The 15,378-nt window shown below is 45.7% G+C and overlaps 1 protein-coding gene across 3 annotated transcripts in view; it reads right to left on the reverse strand.

The window, feature by feature from the left end:
* SPECC1 (sperm antigen with calponin homology and coiled-coil domains 1) overlaps window positions 1-15,378 on the reverse strand; it is a 186,744-nt gene that overhangs the window by 49,358 nt on the left and 122,008 nt on the right. For 2 of the 3 annotated variants that reach the window (XM_007462667.1, XM_007462665.1), the window contains exons 7-8: window positions 5,247-5,392; window positions 4,041-4,141 (exon numbers count right to left, since the gene is read on the reverse strand). In XM_007462667.1, the coding sequence (XP_007462729.1) occupies window positions 4,041-4,141; window positions 5,247-5,392 (247 nt within the window). Of the gene's footprint in view, window positions 1-4,040; window positions 4,142-5,246; window positions 5,393-7,813; window positions 7,837-15,378 lie in introns of all 3 variants that reach the window. The other variant, XM_007462666.1, reaches the window with a different exon arrangement.

Raw genomic sequence — 15,378 nt, forward strand, 5'->3', positions numbered from 1 at the left:
CGGCAGGCGGACTCTCAAGCACTGCGCCACCAGGGAAGCCCAAAACACTGGTTTTTAATGGCCAACGGGTACATGAAAAGATGTTCCACATCACCAGTCATCAGGGAAAAGCAAATCAAAACCACAATGAGATACCGCCTCACACCTGTGAGGATGGTCATTATAAAAAAAAAATATCCACCACAGAAAAAACAAGTGTTGGTGAGGGTGTGGAGAAAACCCTCATGCACTGCTGGTAGGAATGTGAAACGGTGCTGCTGGGATGGAAAACAGTAGGGAGGTTCCTCAAAAACGTAAAAATAGAACTACCATGTGATCCAGCAATCCCACTTCTGGGTAGATACACAAAGGAATTGAAAATGGGATCTTGAAGAGGTACCTCTACACCCATGTTCACTGTAGCATGATTCACATTAGCCAAGAGGTGGAAACAACCTAAAAGTTTATTAACAGATAAATGGATAAAGGAAGTCTCTGCATGCAATGGAATGCTATTTAGCCTTAAAAAAGAAAGGAATCCTGTCACTAGCTACGACCTGGATGAACCTAGAGGGCAGGATCTGCTAAGAGGGGCTGCACCTGTGCCGTGGCCCGAAGGCTGAACCTAGATGTTGACAGAAGTGGTCCCAGGAAGACTTCCTGATTCTGGCAGAAACAGATGTTCCTTTAATGGGCCAATTCTGGGGTGTTCTGGGAACGTTTGCTGAAGCTCAGTGCAGATCAGAGCTTCCCCTGCAGCCTTCCCTGTGTTAAATTCCTTCGTGCTTAACTAGCTAGAGTGACTGACGTACTTACAATAGAATGGGGATACACATTCATAGAGAAATAGCCCCTTGAGTGGGGAAAAATTTGTAGAAAGAATTTCACTTTTGTAATAAGCTTTTTTTTGTTTTGTTTTGTTTGCGGTACGCGGGCCTCTCACCGTTGTGGCCTCTCCCGCTGCGGAGCTGTGCTCCGGACGTGCAGGCTCAGCGGCCATGGCTCACGGGCCCAGCCGCTCCGCGGCATGTGGGATCTTCCCGGACCGGGGCACGAACCCGTGTCCCCTGCATCGGCAGGCGGACTCTCAACCACTGCGCCACCAGGGAAGTCCCACTTTTGTAATAAGTTTAATCCAAAACAACCTAAATGCCTATCAACAGAGGAGTGGGTAAGTTAATCACTGCATTATCATATACCCTTCAAAAAGAATGAATTATTTCTCCAAACACTGACATTTAAAGATATCTGATATATTCCTTCATTTATTCAACATACATTTATTGAGCTTCTACTATGATATGATTATGTGCAGCCACTGTTCTAGACAAGAGATATAACATCAAGCCAAAGGGATAAAAATCCCTGCCCTCAGGGGTACATGCCAATGACAAAGCGAAAGGAGCCAGTGTCTGAATAACATGTAGTGTAACCCAATTTATAACACTTTCCCTCACTACACCCACCCACACACATACACATACACACACACACACACACTTTTTTCTTTTTTAATAAATAAATTTATTTTTGCTGTGTTGGGTCTTCGTTTCTGCGCGAGGGCTTTCTCCAGTTGCGGCGAGCGGGGGCCCCTCTCCATCGCGGTGCGCGGGCCTCTCACTGTCACGGCCTCTCCCATTGCGGAGCACAGGCTCCAGACGCGCAGGCTCAGTAGTTGTGGCTCACAGGCTTAACTGCTCCAAGGCATGTGGGATCCTCCCAGACCAGGGCTCGAACCTGTGTCCCCTGCATTGGCAGGCAGACTCCCAACCACTGTGCCACCAGGGAAGCCCCACACATTTTTATGTTAAAGAAAAACATCTAGAATACACAACAAGCCATAAACAGTGGCTATTTCTGGGGCTAGGGAACAAGGGGGATTTTTCACTTTTTCCCTTTTATCCTGAAATTTTTGGGAAAAAAACGTATTTTAAAAATAAGCACAAGGGCTTCCCTGGTGGCGCAATGGTTAAAAATCCGCCTGCCAATGCAGGGGATGCGGGTTCGAGCCCTGGGTCGGGAAGATCCCACATGCCACAGAGCAACAAAGCCCGTGCACCACAACTACTGAGCCCGCGTGCCACAACCACTGAAGCCTGCGTGCCTAGAGCCCGTGCTCCACAACAAGAGAAGCTGCGTCAGTGAGAAGCCCGCGCACCGCAAGAAGAGTAGCCCCTGATCACCGCAATTAGAGAAAGCCTGCGCGCAGCAACGAAGACCCAACGCAGCCAAAAATAAACAAATAAATAAATAAATAAATTTATAAAATAAAATAAATTTGTAAACTAAAATAAGCACGAGTTAAAAATTGGAAATAATCTGGGCTTCCCTGGTGGTGCAGTGGTTAGGAATCCGCCTGCCAGTGCAGGGGACACGGGTTCAAGCCCTGATCCGGGAGGATCCCACATACCGCGGAGCAACTAAGGCCGTGAGCCACAACTACTGCGCCAGCGTGCCTAGAGCCCGTGCTCCACAACAAGAGAAGCCACCGCAATGAGAAGCCGCTGCTCCCGCAACTATAGAAAGCCCGTGGGCAGCAACAAAGATCCAACGCAGCCAAAATAAATATATAAAATTTAAAAAAAAAATTGGAAATAATCTAAAAGTCAACCATCAGTAGGATGGATAAACCATCAGTAGAATGGCATATTTACACAAAGGAACATGACACCGCAATGAAAAAAGAACTGCCACAAAAACAGGAATGAATCTCACAGACTCAACGTTGAGCAAAACAATCCAGTGACAAAGTCTAAGACCACAGAGAGCCAATCTGTGGTGAGAGAGGTCAGAGAACGGTTCTTTCTAAGGGGTCACTGACGGGATGGTGGCATGAGAGGCCCTTCTGAGGTGACCGACATGCTTTATCTTGGTGTTGGCTACACATGGAAACATTCAAGTTACGTATTGAAGAGGTCTGTACTTCATGGTATGTGAATTATAGCCAGTGGTGTGCTGCAGCTGGTGTGCACCTGCTCATAGGGCCGACTGATAAATCTTCAGGAAATGTGCAGGCTAAGCTACTCAACACAGCCATTATTAAAATGAGACTATGTTAAAAGCAAAAGTAATAAATACTCAAAACTCATTGCTTCCTAATTATTTTTCTACATTTTGCTAATGGGGTTTTCATAACTGCTGTGTCTGTCTTGTACAAATACTATCTAATGTACATCTCTTCTCAACCCCATATGCACTGAGGTCGTAGAAACAGCTTGAAACTGGCCACAATGGGAATATTTACCAAGAAACTGGCAAACAGTACAAATCGGGGCTCTTTCCCCCGAGGAGCCAGTTGTAAAACATTTACTAGCAAACTTGTGTTTATAGCTCAATAAAGATAGGTAAAAATGAAGCATGACCTCTTTCACTTTTATTAAATAAAAAATGATTATCATAAAATAAATAATTGTTTTATTTGGTTTTACACAGAAGGTGGTGGAAGTTACCTTCAAGGGCAAAAAAGTGAAATTTTTTTTAAAGCTTAAAAGATCCCAAACAATATCCATAACTACTAATAACATCAAAAATGGAACCTGCTGATGACAAGATCAATCTTAGCTCAGCAGAGCCAAAATGCTGAGTGCTACTAATAACAACAAAGGCCCTGGTCATAGAAATGCCAAGAGGCTTTTCTAAAACCTTCAGGTTTTACATGCAGTTACATGCAGTGAACTCTAAGAATTTATAAACTGTAAACATTCTCTCTCTCTGGGGGCATTTTAAAAAATCGATTGTTTGAGAAATATACCCAGTTCAATGTCCACTTCTAATAAAAATTACAATCTTCATTTAACTGAAAACTTTGACAGTGTCATCTTATGGGAAACCAAGAAAGAGGCATTAACAAAACTGTAAGACGTTTGCAGCATCTCAGACCTTCCTCAGGAGCCAAAAGGTAATTTTTAATGAAAGTTTCATTATTATTATTTTAGGCGTACTAAAAAAATGTTCAATGTGCCTCAAAAAAATAAACCCACTGGTTTTCGGTTCCCTTCTGTTGCCTGGGTACCGCGTGACACCAGCCCTACCCCCCCACCCCACGCCGTTGGCTCCAATACCTGCATTGGAGAAACAGCGGCAGCTGGAGTGGTCCTCACGGGGATTCCGCTCAGGGGGCTCCTGGAGGCCTTATGGACAGAAACGTCCTGCCCAGCACCACCTGCCAAGAAAAGAGATGGGGACATTTCTACGCTGCTCCAGTTCAAAACAGCAAATAATAGTTCCTGACTTGCTACTCTTTTTGGTGACTAAAAAAGTATCCCATGATGCTAATTAGGTATTACGTGTACCCTCTCACCTTCTTCTGCCCTGGACCAGTACTGAATTGGGGAATGAGTTGGGGGGAGTTCACTAAATGGGGGCTGGTCTTAGATGCAGGACACACGAGGAACAAGAAAACATACAGGTGGTGAGTCACCTACAGCAGGCAGAACAGAACACTCTCGCAGAAACCATCATTGTTCATTCCTTTCCCACCTTCACAGACGGAATGTAGTCACTGAGCCGTCACAGCTTCCAGTCTTTGTAGTCTAATCTTAACCTAATTTATCCCCAAACTATGTTAGCAGAGACAGCATCCTAGGATTAGCTGTTACCCTGGCCTTCCAATACAACAGGCATATCTGTTGCAATCAAGGGAAGAAATATATTGCATTTCGGATACAGGCACATTTGGTTTCTTCTCTTTACTGTATTTATGGGTGTACAGTATAGAGATGCATTTTTCTCATGTGGCAGTAACAGTGAATAAAGGTGACTTGTGAGTCAGGCAGACATTGCCAGAAAAAGCTGGGAATGTCCCACGATCAGGAACGACAGATCAGCACGTGGCCACACACAAGACCAGGGGGAGAAGCATGTAACAGCACGTTCTAGGATAAAGGAGCCCAGGGTGTCAGCAAGGCAGCAGAACACACAGATCAGCGCCTCATTTCCCAAGAGACGAAGCCTCTGGCTGACGCTGCTAATCCTCATGAGATGGTAAGAAGGAGATCAGCAGTGACCTGGATTTAACAGACACAGAGGCAGAAAAGGAAGGTGGAGAGGCAGTAACTGGAGTTGCAGAGAGGAGGACAGGAGAGCTGACTCTCTCTGTTGTCTCACTGGAGCCCCAGAGGGCATCATGCACCATATCTACACGTGGATGGTCTGGGAAGGGCCCCGTGGTCACACCAACGTGGGACCAGAGTGGTGGAGGACAGGCTTGATCCATGGGGCCACGGTCTGAGTGTGAGTTTTGCTTATGAAACAAAATGACGAAATACCTGGACGCCCCAAGTCAAATGACTTGATAAGGGATTTAACGGTGGTTGCAGACTCTGAAGCTGTCGGAGGAGTTCTGTTCACGTAGCCGCCGTGCCACCGGCCAGGAGCGTCCACCTCGGAGGGCTCCGGATCTTCCTTCACAGGTCTGCACGGCAAAGAGAAAACCAGATTGAAAAGGTGGAGGATGTCCCCACGGGACACAGGACACAGATGGAAACAACCAACGTCGAGAAGAGAAACAAATCTGGGACGGGGATCGCAACCTGAAAATCCTGTTTTCCGTACCAGCTTTGCATTTTAGGAAATAACGTGGGTACTGCTCTTAATTTGTATCAGAGATGTTTTCTCCAGAATGGCCAGAGATAGCATTTTTCTATGTAGAGTGACTTGACATGAGCTCTAAATAAAAAGGATGTAACTGTAAACTGCAAAAAAAAAAAAAACCCAGACAAATGTTATTTATCATAAAATAATTAGCTTACTGTCCGTGGTGGATACAACGGGTTGGTGTGTCGATGTGAATCTAATCCCCACCTGGCACACAGAGGTTGGAAAGGTGACATCCTGCAGCTAGGATTTCAGATGGGGGATTTAGGCTCCCGCCAGAAAGACTGGACAAGACGTGCACCAGGACCTGAGTGAGGAAGGAGAGGCCGGGCACAGGGCCTTCACTACGCTGACACAGACGGAAGCAGAGGCAAGGTTCTCCTGCTGCTGGAAACTGGTGGCAGCTTTCCGACCAGGCAGGCAGCTTCCTGGTTTAAGGCCCCCCTTCACGGCAGAGGCAGCAGCTGGCCTGGCAGCCCAGTTCTGTGTGCTGTAACTTGGAGCGTTGTTCCTGGAAGCTCAGCCTGGAGTCTGTTTCTCCAGCAATCCCCCCCATCCCCCAACAGTCCTGCAAGCCCTTTAGTACCTTCCTGCTTAAACCCACGAGGCTGCCATCTCTTAGGTACAAGAGAATCCTGACTCGTGTGTGTTTGCCCCCCAAGAGAATGGTAATCGTACTCTAGAGCAACACTGCAGCTCTGCATGAGGTGAGGCTTCTCTGCTCTCCCACTTTCCTGGTGAGTTCTCTCTGTGGTTTCCAGACTGCAGCACAGACTCATAGAAGAGCCTTTTAAAGACAGACCACCTGCGTCAATCCTCCCATGCATGGCTTCCTCATCCAGGGGACGTTAGCGTGTCATTTAATCTCCCTGTGAATGTGCCAAGACAACACCTCCCAACTTCCCATTCCTAAATCACTGCTCTTTCTATTGTGTCAAATTGCCACAGCTGTTTCGCAAAAAGACGACTAATTTATGAGAATATGGCTCAAACAGAATACTTCCGGCAAGGTCAGTGGAAGTTTAAAATATTCATTTATTGATCTTTTTGAAAGGAACCTAGCTACTTGTTAGCTTCTGCGGTTGAATTTACTTGTCCTTAATCCTCAAAGCTTTCTCCTGTTGCTCTGTAATCAACGTGAGGAGAATAAATTTAAGTGAAACAGAACTTAAAACACTTAAGTCACACTGCCCTACACTCTTGTCTCCACAGTCCCTTCTTTCAAGTGAAAAAAAAAATCAGTAAATTGATGACTTTTTCTGGAACGAAATATCAGGTATTTCAGAAATTGGTAAGAGTTTGTTTGTTTGTTTAATCGAATGGGGTTGGTTCTTGTTATTTTCCTTGTTGTGTCACACAGCATAAAATCAGATGCTAAGTAGGAAGAGAGAGAGCGAAATCAGGTTAGGCACGAGCAGCGGAAAAAACCTCTCATTTCTGTCCCAGCCATTCTGAGGAAGGTGATACAGAGGGCACCTTCTTACCCATCCATGTACCCACCCTGCCACCTGGCCTGGAGGATTTAGAGCACCCCTCAAAGGAAGACTGTTTTTAAAAATCCACTTTTATTTCACTCCTTGATAATTTAATAAGAATAAAATTACATTCCGCTGAGGTGCTCCCTTTGATTACCTAAGTTTCTCTGTGACTCACAACATCAAATGATACAAAGGACTCATTTCGACACCATAAGAAAGTAGCAAGGATGCAAGAAGCAATCCCAGCCCCCCTGCTTTCAGGTATCAAGGGCAGCATTCCACACTAGCAATGCTAGTCTGCTGGGCTAGGACAGCAAGAATGAGTGTGAGAAAACCCAGCCAGTTGTTTAAGTAGGTTAACGAAGCTACTGGACTAAAGACCTACCACGTTACATAACAGTGATGTGTGTGTGTGTGTGTGTGTGCGTGTGTCTAGGGAGAAAAAGCATAGGGGTGTGTGTGTGTGTAGGGAGAAGACGCATAGGACACTGTTGGTCCCATCAGCGCTGTAACCGTGAGCAGGGACACCACCTGGCTTCAGACTGTTGGGATCGACCAGCAACAACCCCAGCGATACACCGAGTATACGACATTCCCTCTGTTCTGCGGAAGAATAAAGACTCTGTATTCTATAAGGAATACTAAGAAATACTCAAGCATACAACCAGGTGTACACTAGCCAATTCACTAAGTAAAGGAAACACTCCAAGGGCCCACTGCGGGTTAAACACTGCTCACGGTCAGCCACGGCCTCCTAAGACACACAAGTGGCTCTCGGGTTTATCTGTAAAGTAAAAATCATACGTACAGCCAACGGAGCCTTGGAAATCCCTTGAGTCGCCCAAAACGACAGCTTGCACGGTGCTGTAAATAAAACCGCACACAAAAGCCTCCTGCAGCTGCTCTTCCTGTGCTTTGCGCACTCTGCTTCTCAGGGGCAGGTCAGACAGCTGTGTCGTTTAGCGACCACGTTTAAGCAACCACAGAAACGAGGCATGTCTCCCGTTGGCTCCCAGCATGTACAACTCTGGTGACAATGAATAATTTCCACAAAAAAATCTGTGTCTGATATGTAACTCCACGGCCAGTACCATGGGTCTTAAAAACATTATCTAATATACTTTTCCGCAAAAACTCCATAAGTTACAATCCTTCATTTTAGATGAAACACTTGATGAAGGTCATAAGGCTTGTATGTGGTGAATCTGGGGTGAAAACCCAGCTGTTTGACATGCCTTTCTCAGGTTTTTCTATGACGCGTGGGTGTCCTGTGAAAGGCACAAAGGGCTCTTAAAAAAAAAAAGTAATAATGCTGATGGGACTTCTCCAAATTTGTTTAATGTATATTTAAGAAAAATGCTACTAGTATTTCCTTCCTTGCTCTTATTTTTACAGGGTAATCTGATCTTACGAGGTGGCAACCCATCTCTGAGAACGACAGATAGTCAGTTGTATGTGAGGTCACCCGAGGCACCAACACAGGAGATGGGGGTGTGTCCTGCCCGTGGACCACGTCCCCTGCTCACTGACTGCTGCCTACCTTCTGTACCTCTAATTGGTATTTAAACATGTACATGCGCCTATGTCTGTACTTACCCCTTACTTATTAAATGTTGTCTAATGCCTCTAATGCACGGCTTCCCTTGTTTGGTTACAGAACAGAATCTTCAAATAGTGTTGGTTTTCTACGGCTCTTAAGTCATCACACAGGGCACAGCTCGGCATTGCTGTTGGTTTTGATCCAAGGACATGCGAGTTATTGCTTGCAATTAGTTTTAAGGTATTCAAGGGTTAACTACGTTTGGGAAACGTCGCATTACACCACTGCTGCCTCCACCATCGGGAGACTAGTTTTTGTAAAGAAGACGGGGAACATCAATCTCATGCTCGGGACAGCTCTTTCCTGAACAACTGAATGGAGCCCACCCAGGCCCTTCCTGGGGCCGCACAGACCGACGGCCCGTGACTCCCCTCCACCCACTGGCTTCCGGACCAAACCCCGGCCGCCTAATGCTCTCTTCCTCTTCCATCCTCCGTGCCTTTGCTCGTTCTGTATCCTGACGTGGAAGGAAACCTTCCCAAAGTGTTTCTTCTTATTATGCACAACACAAACCTAAAAGAAGTCTGCAGGTCCACAGCGAGACAGAAATCAGTTAAGCATTCTGTCTTAGGTGTCAGGGTCCTCGGAATCTCAGTGTAAGTATGTCTATGACAATAAAAACAAACAGCGTAAGACAGCATTTTGAACACAAGCCTCTTACCCTCCAAATCCCAATAGCAAGAGACACAGGAATACATCGTAAAAATCCTGCATCGGCACCAGAAACCACAGAAAGATAGCATGTCCGTGCCTCAGACTCTGAAGAATTTCTGTGACGCAGAGAATAAGTGGGGGAAACTGACAAGAAAATTACTACCGGTTTACCCCAATTCCCTTGCAAAGAGATTGAAGATGTGGGAAACCCCACTGAGGCACCGGGTCCTGGAGGGCGGCCAGGGCTGGAAGCAACACCTGGGGGACAGGCAGAGCACCCCTCCTGCAAAGGATCAGTGACACAAAGAAAGACACGCCTGTCCAAGGAGGCCAGGGTGGCTCATTCCCGGCACAAAGGACAGTAGTAAAAAGGGGCAGATTGGGAAAGGCCACAGGACACGCCTGAAATGGACAATGGCCAAGCAAAATAGACCCCCAAAACCAGCTCCTACATGCCACCTCTACCAAACAGAGAAGAAACCGGACACGGGTGAATTTCCCCCTGCTGGCACCTCTTCCTCTGCACTCCTCCTTGCCCTGTCTGTGTCTCCAACGTGCAACGGAAATTTCCCCTAAAGAGGCTTCCTTCAAGTTTAAGATACGAGAAGATTTCTAGAGTAGTCAGGCAGCGTGAGCACAGATGGAGGCAGAATCCAGACACTGGTCCTGGGCGAGTGACAGGCCCTGATACACTTTTTTTTTTTTTTTTTTGCAGTACGCGGGCCTCTCACTGTTGTGGCCTCTCCCGCTGCGGAGCACAGGCTCCGGACGCGCAGGCTCAGCGGCCATGGCTCACGGGCCCAGCCGCTCCGCGGCATGTGGGATCCTCCCGGAGCGGGGCACGAACCCGTGTCCCCTGCATCGGCAGGCGGACTCCCAACCACTGCGCCACCAGGGAAGCCCCCTGATACACTTTTATCCACTGAAGCAAGAATAAGTGATGGGAAAAAACAGGCCCTGACCTGTGAATAGATTTCACAGTATAAACTGAAAAAAATCACCGCACTCAAAGGAGAACAGACATTTGTAAATACAGAACAGGAAACAGATTTAGACACTTAAAAGCATCTGCCTTCAGAATATAATAAAATTCAAGAAAGTATATGAAAGATGACACTTGAAGATGAAAGGCCGAGTGTAAAAAATTATATTAGCAAAATCTAATAATCCCAAGAAGACAGTTTAAAGCAGAATCGGCTCCAGAGAAAAAAGAACAAGGGCATACTGGGAAAGTCTCTCTGAAAACGGATGAAACGAACGACGTCAAGGTGGGATTTCGGTTCTGCGGGCAAAGGATGGTGTGGTAATATAATACACAGTGCTGGCGTGACTGGCTGTCCATCTGGAAGAAGACGACCCACTCCTCACATCAGACTAAATAAAGAAAGCAGACCTAATATCCGAGAGAGTATGTGTGTAAAACAGATGAAGAATACTGATTACCTTCCAGGACGCTACTCAAGGGGGAGGAGGATGAATATTTTTCTTTAACACCTCCATTTTATTACCGATTCACCTAAATATTACTTCATAATTAAGAAGGAATCCAATAGAGTAAATCATCAAACAATCTACTGTTTGTTTTTAAATTTCAACAAGACAGTTCTAAACTTCAAATACCATGTCCTGTACTTTCCAATACTCCAGAATCTTTCATTAACAATTCATTTATGCAAAATGATTATATTTGCTCCTTGCCCTCGTTTCCAATAATGAAATCATTTTAAAAATAATAACATTTGTACTTAAAAATCAACCTCCTATCTACAGCTTGCATTGAAAATACCATTTGCTTCTGCCTCAATTCCAGTCATCTGACATGGCTTTAAAGTCCTGAAACTACACACCCTGGAAAATTGAGAACAAAGTGACCGGAAGGCCCGGCAGAAACGTGGCCAGTGATTAAAAATCAGGCAAAAGACTCTTCAAAATAACGACACGTTTATTTAGCACTTCATAAACGCTTACATATAAAAATACTCGACAGTCCCCAGAGAAAGATCAAAATATGTGGGGCAGAGACAGCTGTGCATTTGAAGCTGAGATTGCAGTTTTCTTGTTTGTATTCGAAAACACCCGGCAAATGAGTTTTATATCATCCTAAGGATTCTCAGTCCGAGGTAAAGATCTCCCAGCATATAAATTCCTGTCCCACTAGGACAACTCCAGCGAGTGTCAGAACTATTTTTACAGAGAGGACGTTGACCTCTCCTCTCTCTGTTACCAAGTCGAATTTTTCTAGTGACTCTGTGCTCTCTTGTTTGACACCCACAATGTTCTCCTGAGTTAAAGGGCTTTCCTGTTCCTAATTTTCCGTGGATCCCATCTTGTCTCACCTTCCTGATGACGTAGCTAATGGCCTAGAAGTTCTTCACACGAGAGCTGCAATGAGTTCTGCCTGACGGAGGTTGCTGAATTGGACCCAGATCTTAACAAACGTACGTACTTCCAAGAGTTTCAAGTCACACTTTGAATCTTGGATCCCTCTGAGTTATATGCTTCTGGATTGAAAAAGTCTATAGATTTCCAGGGTGAGTTCTATTCACGAGGCTTTTGTCGTTGTTCGTTAGTTCTCAGTTCAATTCCAATTAGCATCGTCACCCCAGAAGCTTATCTGATTCAACTACATCCTTTATGATCAAGCAAACAACGAGGCATATTGAACCCCAAAGAAATTTTGGAAATCAGCCCAAAACACGGTGGTGGCTTGTTTCAGACGAGCTTAAGGAAGTCAGACCCCAGCTTGAAAAGGTGAAATCAAGACTTGACACAGAGCAAAGCAGAACTTTCTAACTTCTTCAGAACGAGACGTCATGCAGATGGTTTCCTATTTCACCTAAAACAGTGTTAATTCCAAGCTTATCAGACACTGTATTCAAAAGGAAACATAAAAGTAAACTCCAAAAAAAGTAAAGCACAGCCTGGGCTTTGTTCACTCTGCACGTGCAACGCCACGGCCCTCGCTCAGCACTCTGGCTGCATCTCAAAAATTTTTTCACGAAAGACTTTGTTTTGCAGAACAACTTTATTTTGTGCTCCAAACAAAAGACTGCTGAATCTTCTGTGAAGAATAAAGAAAAAAAAAAAAAAAAGAGGGAAGGATCATCTTTGTGCAGAGTTGACTCCAAAATACAAAAAAAAAAAAAAAGGTAAAGAGACTTGATGACCATGACTGGGCAACAGTGGCTGTTCTAAGGAGACCGTTTGGTTCTTTATCAAAAGGTTATTTCTCCTCTACACATTCCCCCTCTCACACAGAAATGGCTGTGGTTTCCCATCATGGCAAGGGCTGGGCGGCCTCTCTTCCACCACCTGCTCTGCTATAGCTGACAGAGACATGGAGCTGGAAAATAGAAACGGGAGGCAAAGGCTGGTAAAGGCGTTACTTAACGCAACACGACCTTAGTCTACACACACAAGGACTAACGGCTGGCGCTGTCCACGGGGGAAAAGCTCAGAGCAGCACGTCTGAATTTCGACTGTCCCCATCTCTTTTGGAAGTCAAAGGTCTTCAGACAGAGAAAATGCTAAAACTTCAAAACGCCAGGCTCCTCCCACTAGACCGTCACCAACAGACAAGGGTGTCGGCAGAGATGTCCAAGACCAACCAAATCAGGCCCCTGTAATTGACAGAATGGCTCGTGCTTCCCTCTACTGTCCTACAGTTAAGGCCAAAAAAAAAAAGATTTCTTTTACTATTACAGTGTACACATTCTAAAGGTTTCCGGGAAGCTCACGCCCACTTTTCAAAGCAAATCTGTAAAGACAGGGGCCTGGGAGCAGAGAAGCAGACGTAGCTCTTTAGAATCATAGGCTACAGCTCTAATGCCACAGATGCAAATTGAAGTTATGAAAAAATAAGTCATATGAGAGTGAAAGGATTATGCTTGTTGGGATACCAGAGGACTGACTGGCTTCCACTTCGAGGGGCAAATAAAATGCCAGAGGCCCCCAACAGTTGGAGGTTCGCATGTGAGGTTCGCTCGGAAACTGCTCAGGAATCCCCACGAGAACTGGCCCCCTTGCTGGAGGGCTGGAGATGCTGTATCAAAGCATCCACAGGGAGAGAGCTGGACAAGTCATCTCAGTGACCCAAGAAGCTATGCCTCCAACTTCCTACTCTCCCTTTCCAGGGACAGCTCCAGACACCTAGCGAGCGGCTGTGACACATTACAGCTGTAAGAACAACACACAGGGCGCACAGGCACACAACTGACGTCAGGGCAGAATGCACATGTGCACACACAGAGTTAAAAGCCAATTCCAGAGAGTCTGGCAGTGACCGGCCGCCATGCTGCTCAGTTCAGAGGTGACAACAAGAGAACCAGTGGTACAAGCTAAACACATTGGGAACCTTCGACGTTCTATTTTAGAAAATGATAGTTATTTAGGCACAGACATTCAGTGTGTTTAACTCTTTAAGAGGCTGCTTATTGGTGTCATATGATACATACAGCAAAAATCGAATGTCACCCTAAAAACAATGGTCCATAGTGTGTCAGAGTAACAAGAGGCACACAAAGGTCTCTCCCTGCTACTGTTTGAGAGGCCCATGTCATGTACGTATCACTGACAGTGTCTTCTGTTAGAAAGGCTGCATGTGGCCCATCAAGGCATTAAGTCAAGGTGCACGTGTATTCTCTGAAGCCCAAGGACTCAACTTTTCAGGAAAAAGTTCTGATGTTTTAACTTTGGTGAAAGTTTTAATTTCCTTGTATTTCTCTTAATGGTTCAAAACAAGATGCAGCCAGAGTTGGAAAAGTTATTCATTATCCTTCCATCCAATAATTTCTGTGTCTGGCAAAACAGATCATTTTCAGGTCCACAAAAACTACACAGGTTTGTCAAATTTCTGGAAGAGAAAGAGGAGGTCCACGGCCCAGCTACAATACGGAGATGGCAGTGTGTAAGGGAGACCCAAGGATTGAGCTGGGAACGTGGTACTGGGGGCACATGTGTCCCTGACTCCCCCATCAGAGAAAGGCCCCCTGACCAACCAGTCTCAGAAAAGAGCTTAGGGAGATCTTAAAATCCGAACTACTCTTACCTTCTCATTTTTTTTTAAAATAAATTTATTGATTGATTGATTGGCTTCGTTGGGTCTTCGTTGCTGTGCGCGGGCCCCCTCTAGTTGCGGCGAGCGGGGGCTACTCTTCGTTGTGGTGCGCGGGCTTCTCACTGCGGTGGCTTCTCTTGTTACGAAGCACAGGCTCTACGCGTGTGGGCTTCAGTAGTTGTGGCTCACGGGCTCAGTAGTTGTGGCTCGTGGGCTCTAGAGCACAGGCTCAGTAGTTGTGGCACACGGGCTTAGTTGCTCTGTGGCCTGTGGGATCTTCCCAGACCAGGGCTCGAACCCATGTCCCCTGCATTGGCAGGCGGATTCTTAACCACTGCGCCACCAGGGAAGCCCTTACCTTCTCATTTAAGAGAGGAAGGAGCTCGGTCTGGGAAGAAAACCTTGCCAGTTGGTAGCAAAGATGAGACCAGAGCCTCATTTTCCCATGTATCTTAACATCAGTTATTCTGACTCCAAAATAAAAATACCTCTGAAAACATCACAGGATTGAAGATGGCTAATGAGGTAAGCTTTAGAATCATCTAAAACTACTACGTTAAGTAACGTTCCACTTTAACTATTAAGTTCTTGGTAATAAACGCTAAGTTGCCTTCACACCCAGGCACCCCACCTGCCTGCCTACTGGCCTATGATCCCTCGAATGCCAGTTGATGAGAATGTGAATCAGTCCATCCAGGGTCACGATCAAGTCGCTTTTCTGATGCTCTTACTTTCTCTTGATTGTACTTGGAGGATCCCATCAGAGAATTTTCTGCAAGTTCTTTGGCTGTGGCTGAACTGAGAAGGACTTCTGAGTTCTCGCCAGAAGACTGTCAAAGTCAAGAACCCAGGCAGCCAGGATGGAAACCCTCTGTGGCTCTGGAACCTCGGAGGGTGTCAGCTGGCTGCAAGCCTGGCTCACGTGGTAGGTTCAGGAAGAGGTGGAGCCGTCCGCAAGTAACTTTCTTTTTTTTTTTTTTTTTTTTTTTTTTTTTTTTTTTTTTTTTTTTTTTTTT

The sequence above is a fragment of the Lipotes vexillifer genome, unplaced genomic scaffold, assembly GCF_000442215.2.
Source record: "Lipotes vexillifer unplaced genomic scaffold, Lipotes_vexillifer_v1.1 scaffold982, whole genome shotgun sequence".
NCBI lineage: Eukaryota > Metazoa > Chordata > Mammalia > Artiodactyla > Lipotidae > Lipotes > Lipotes vexillifer.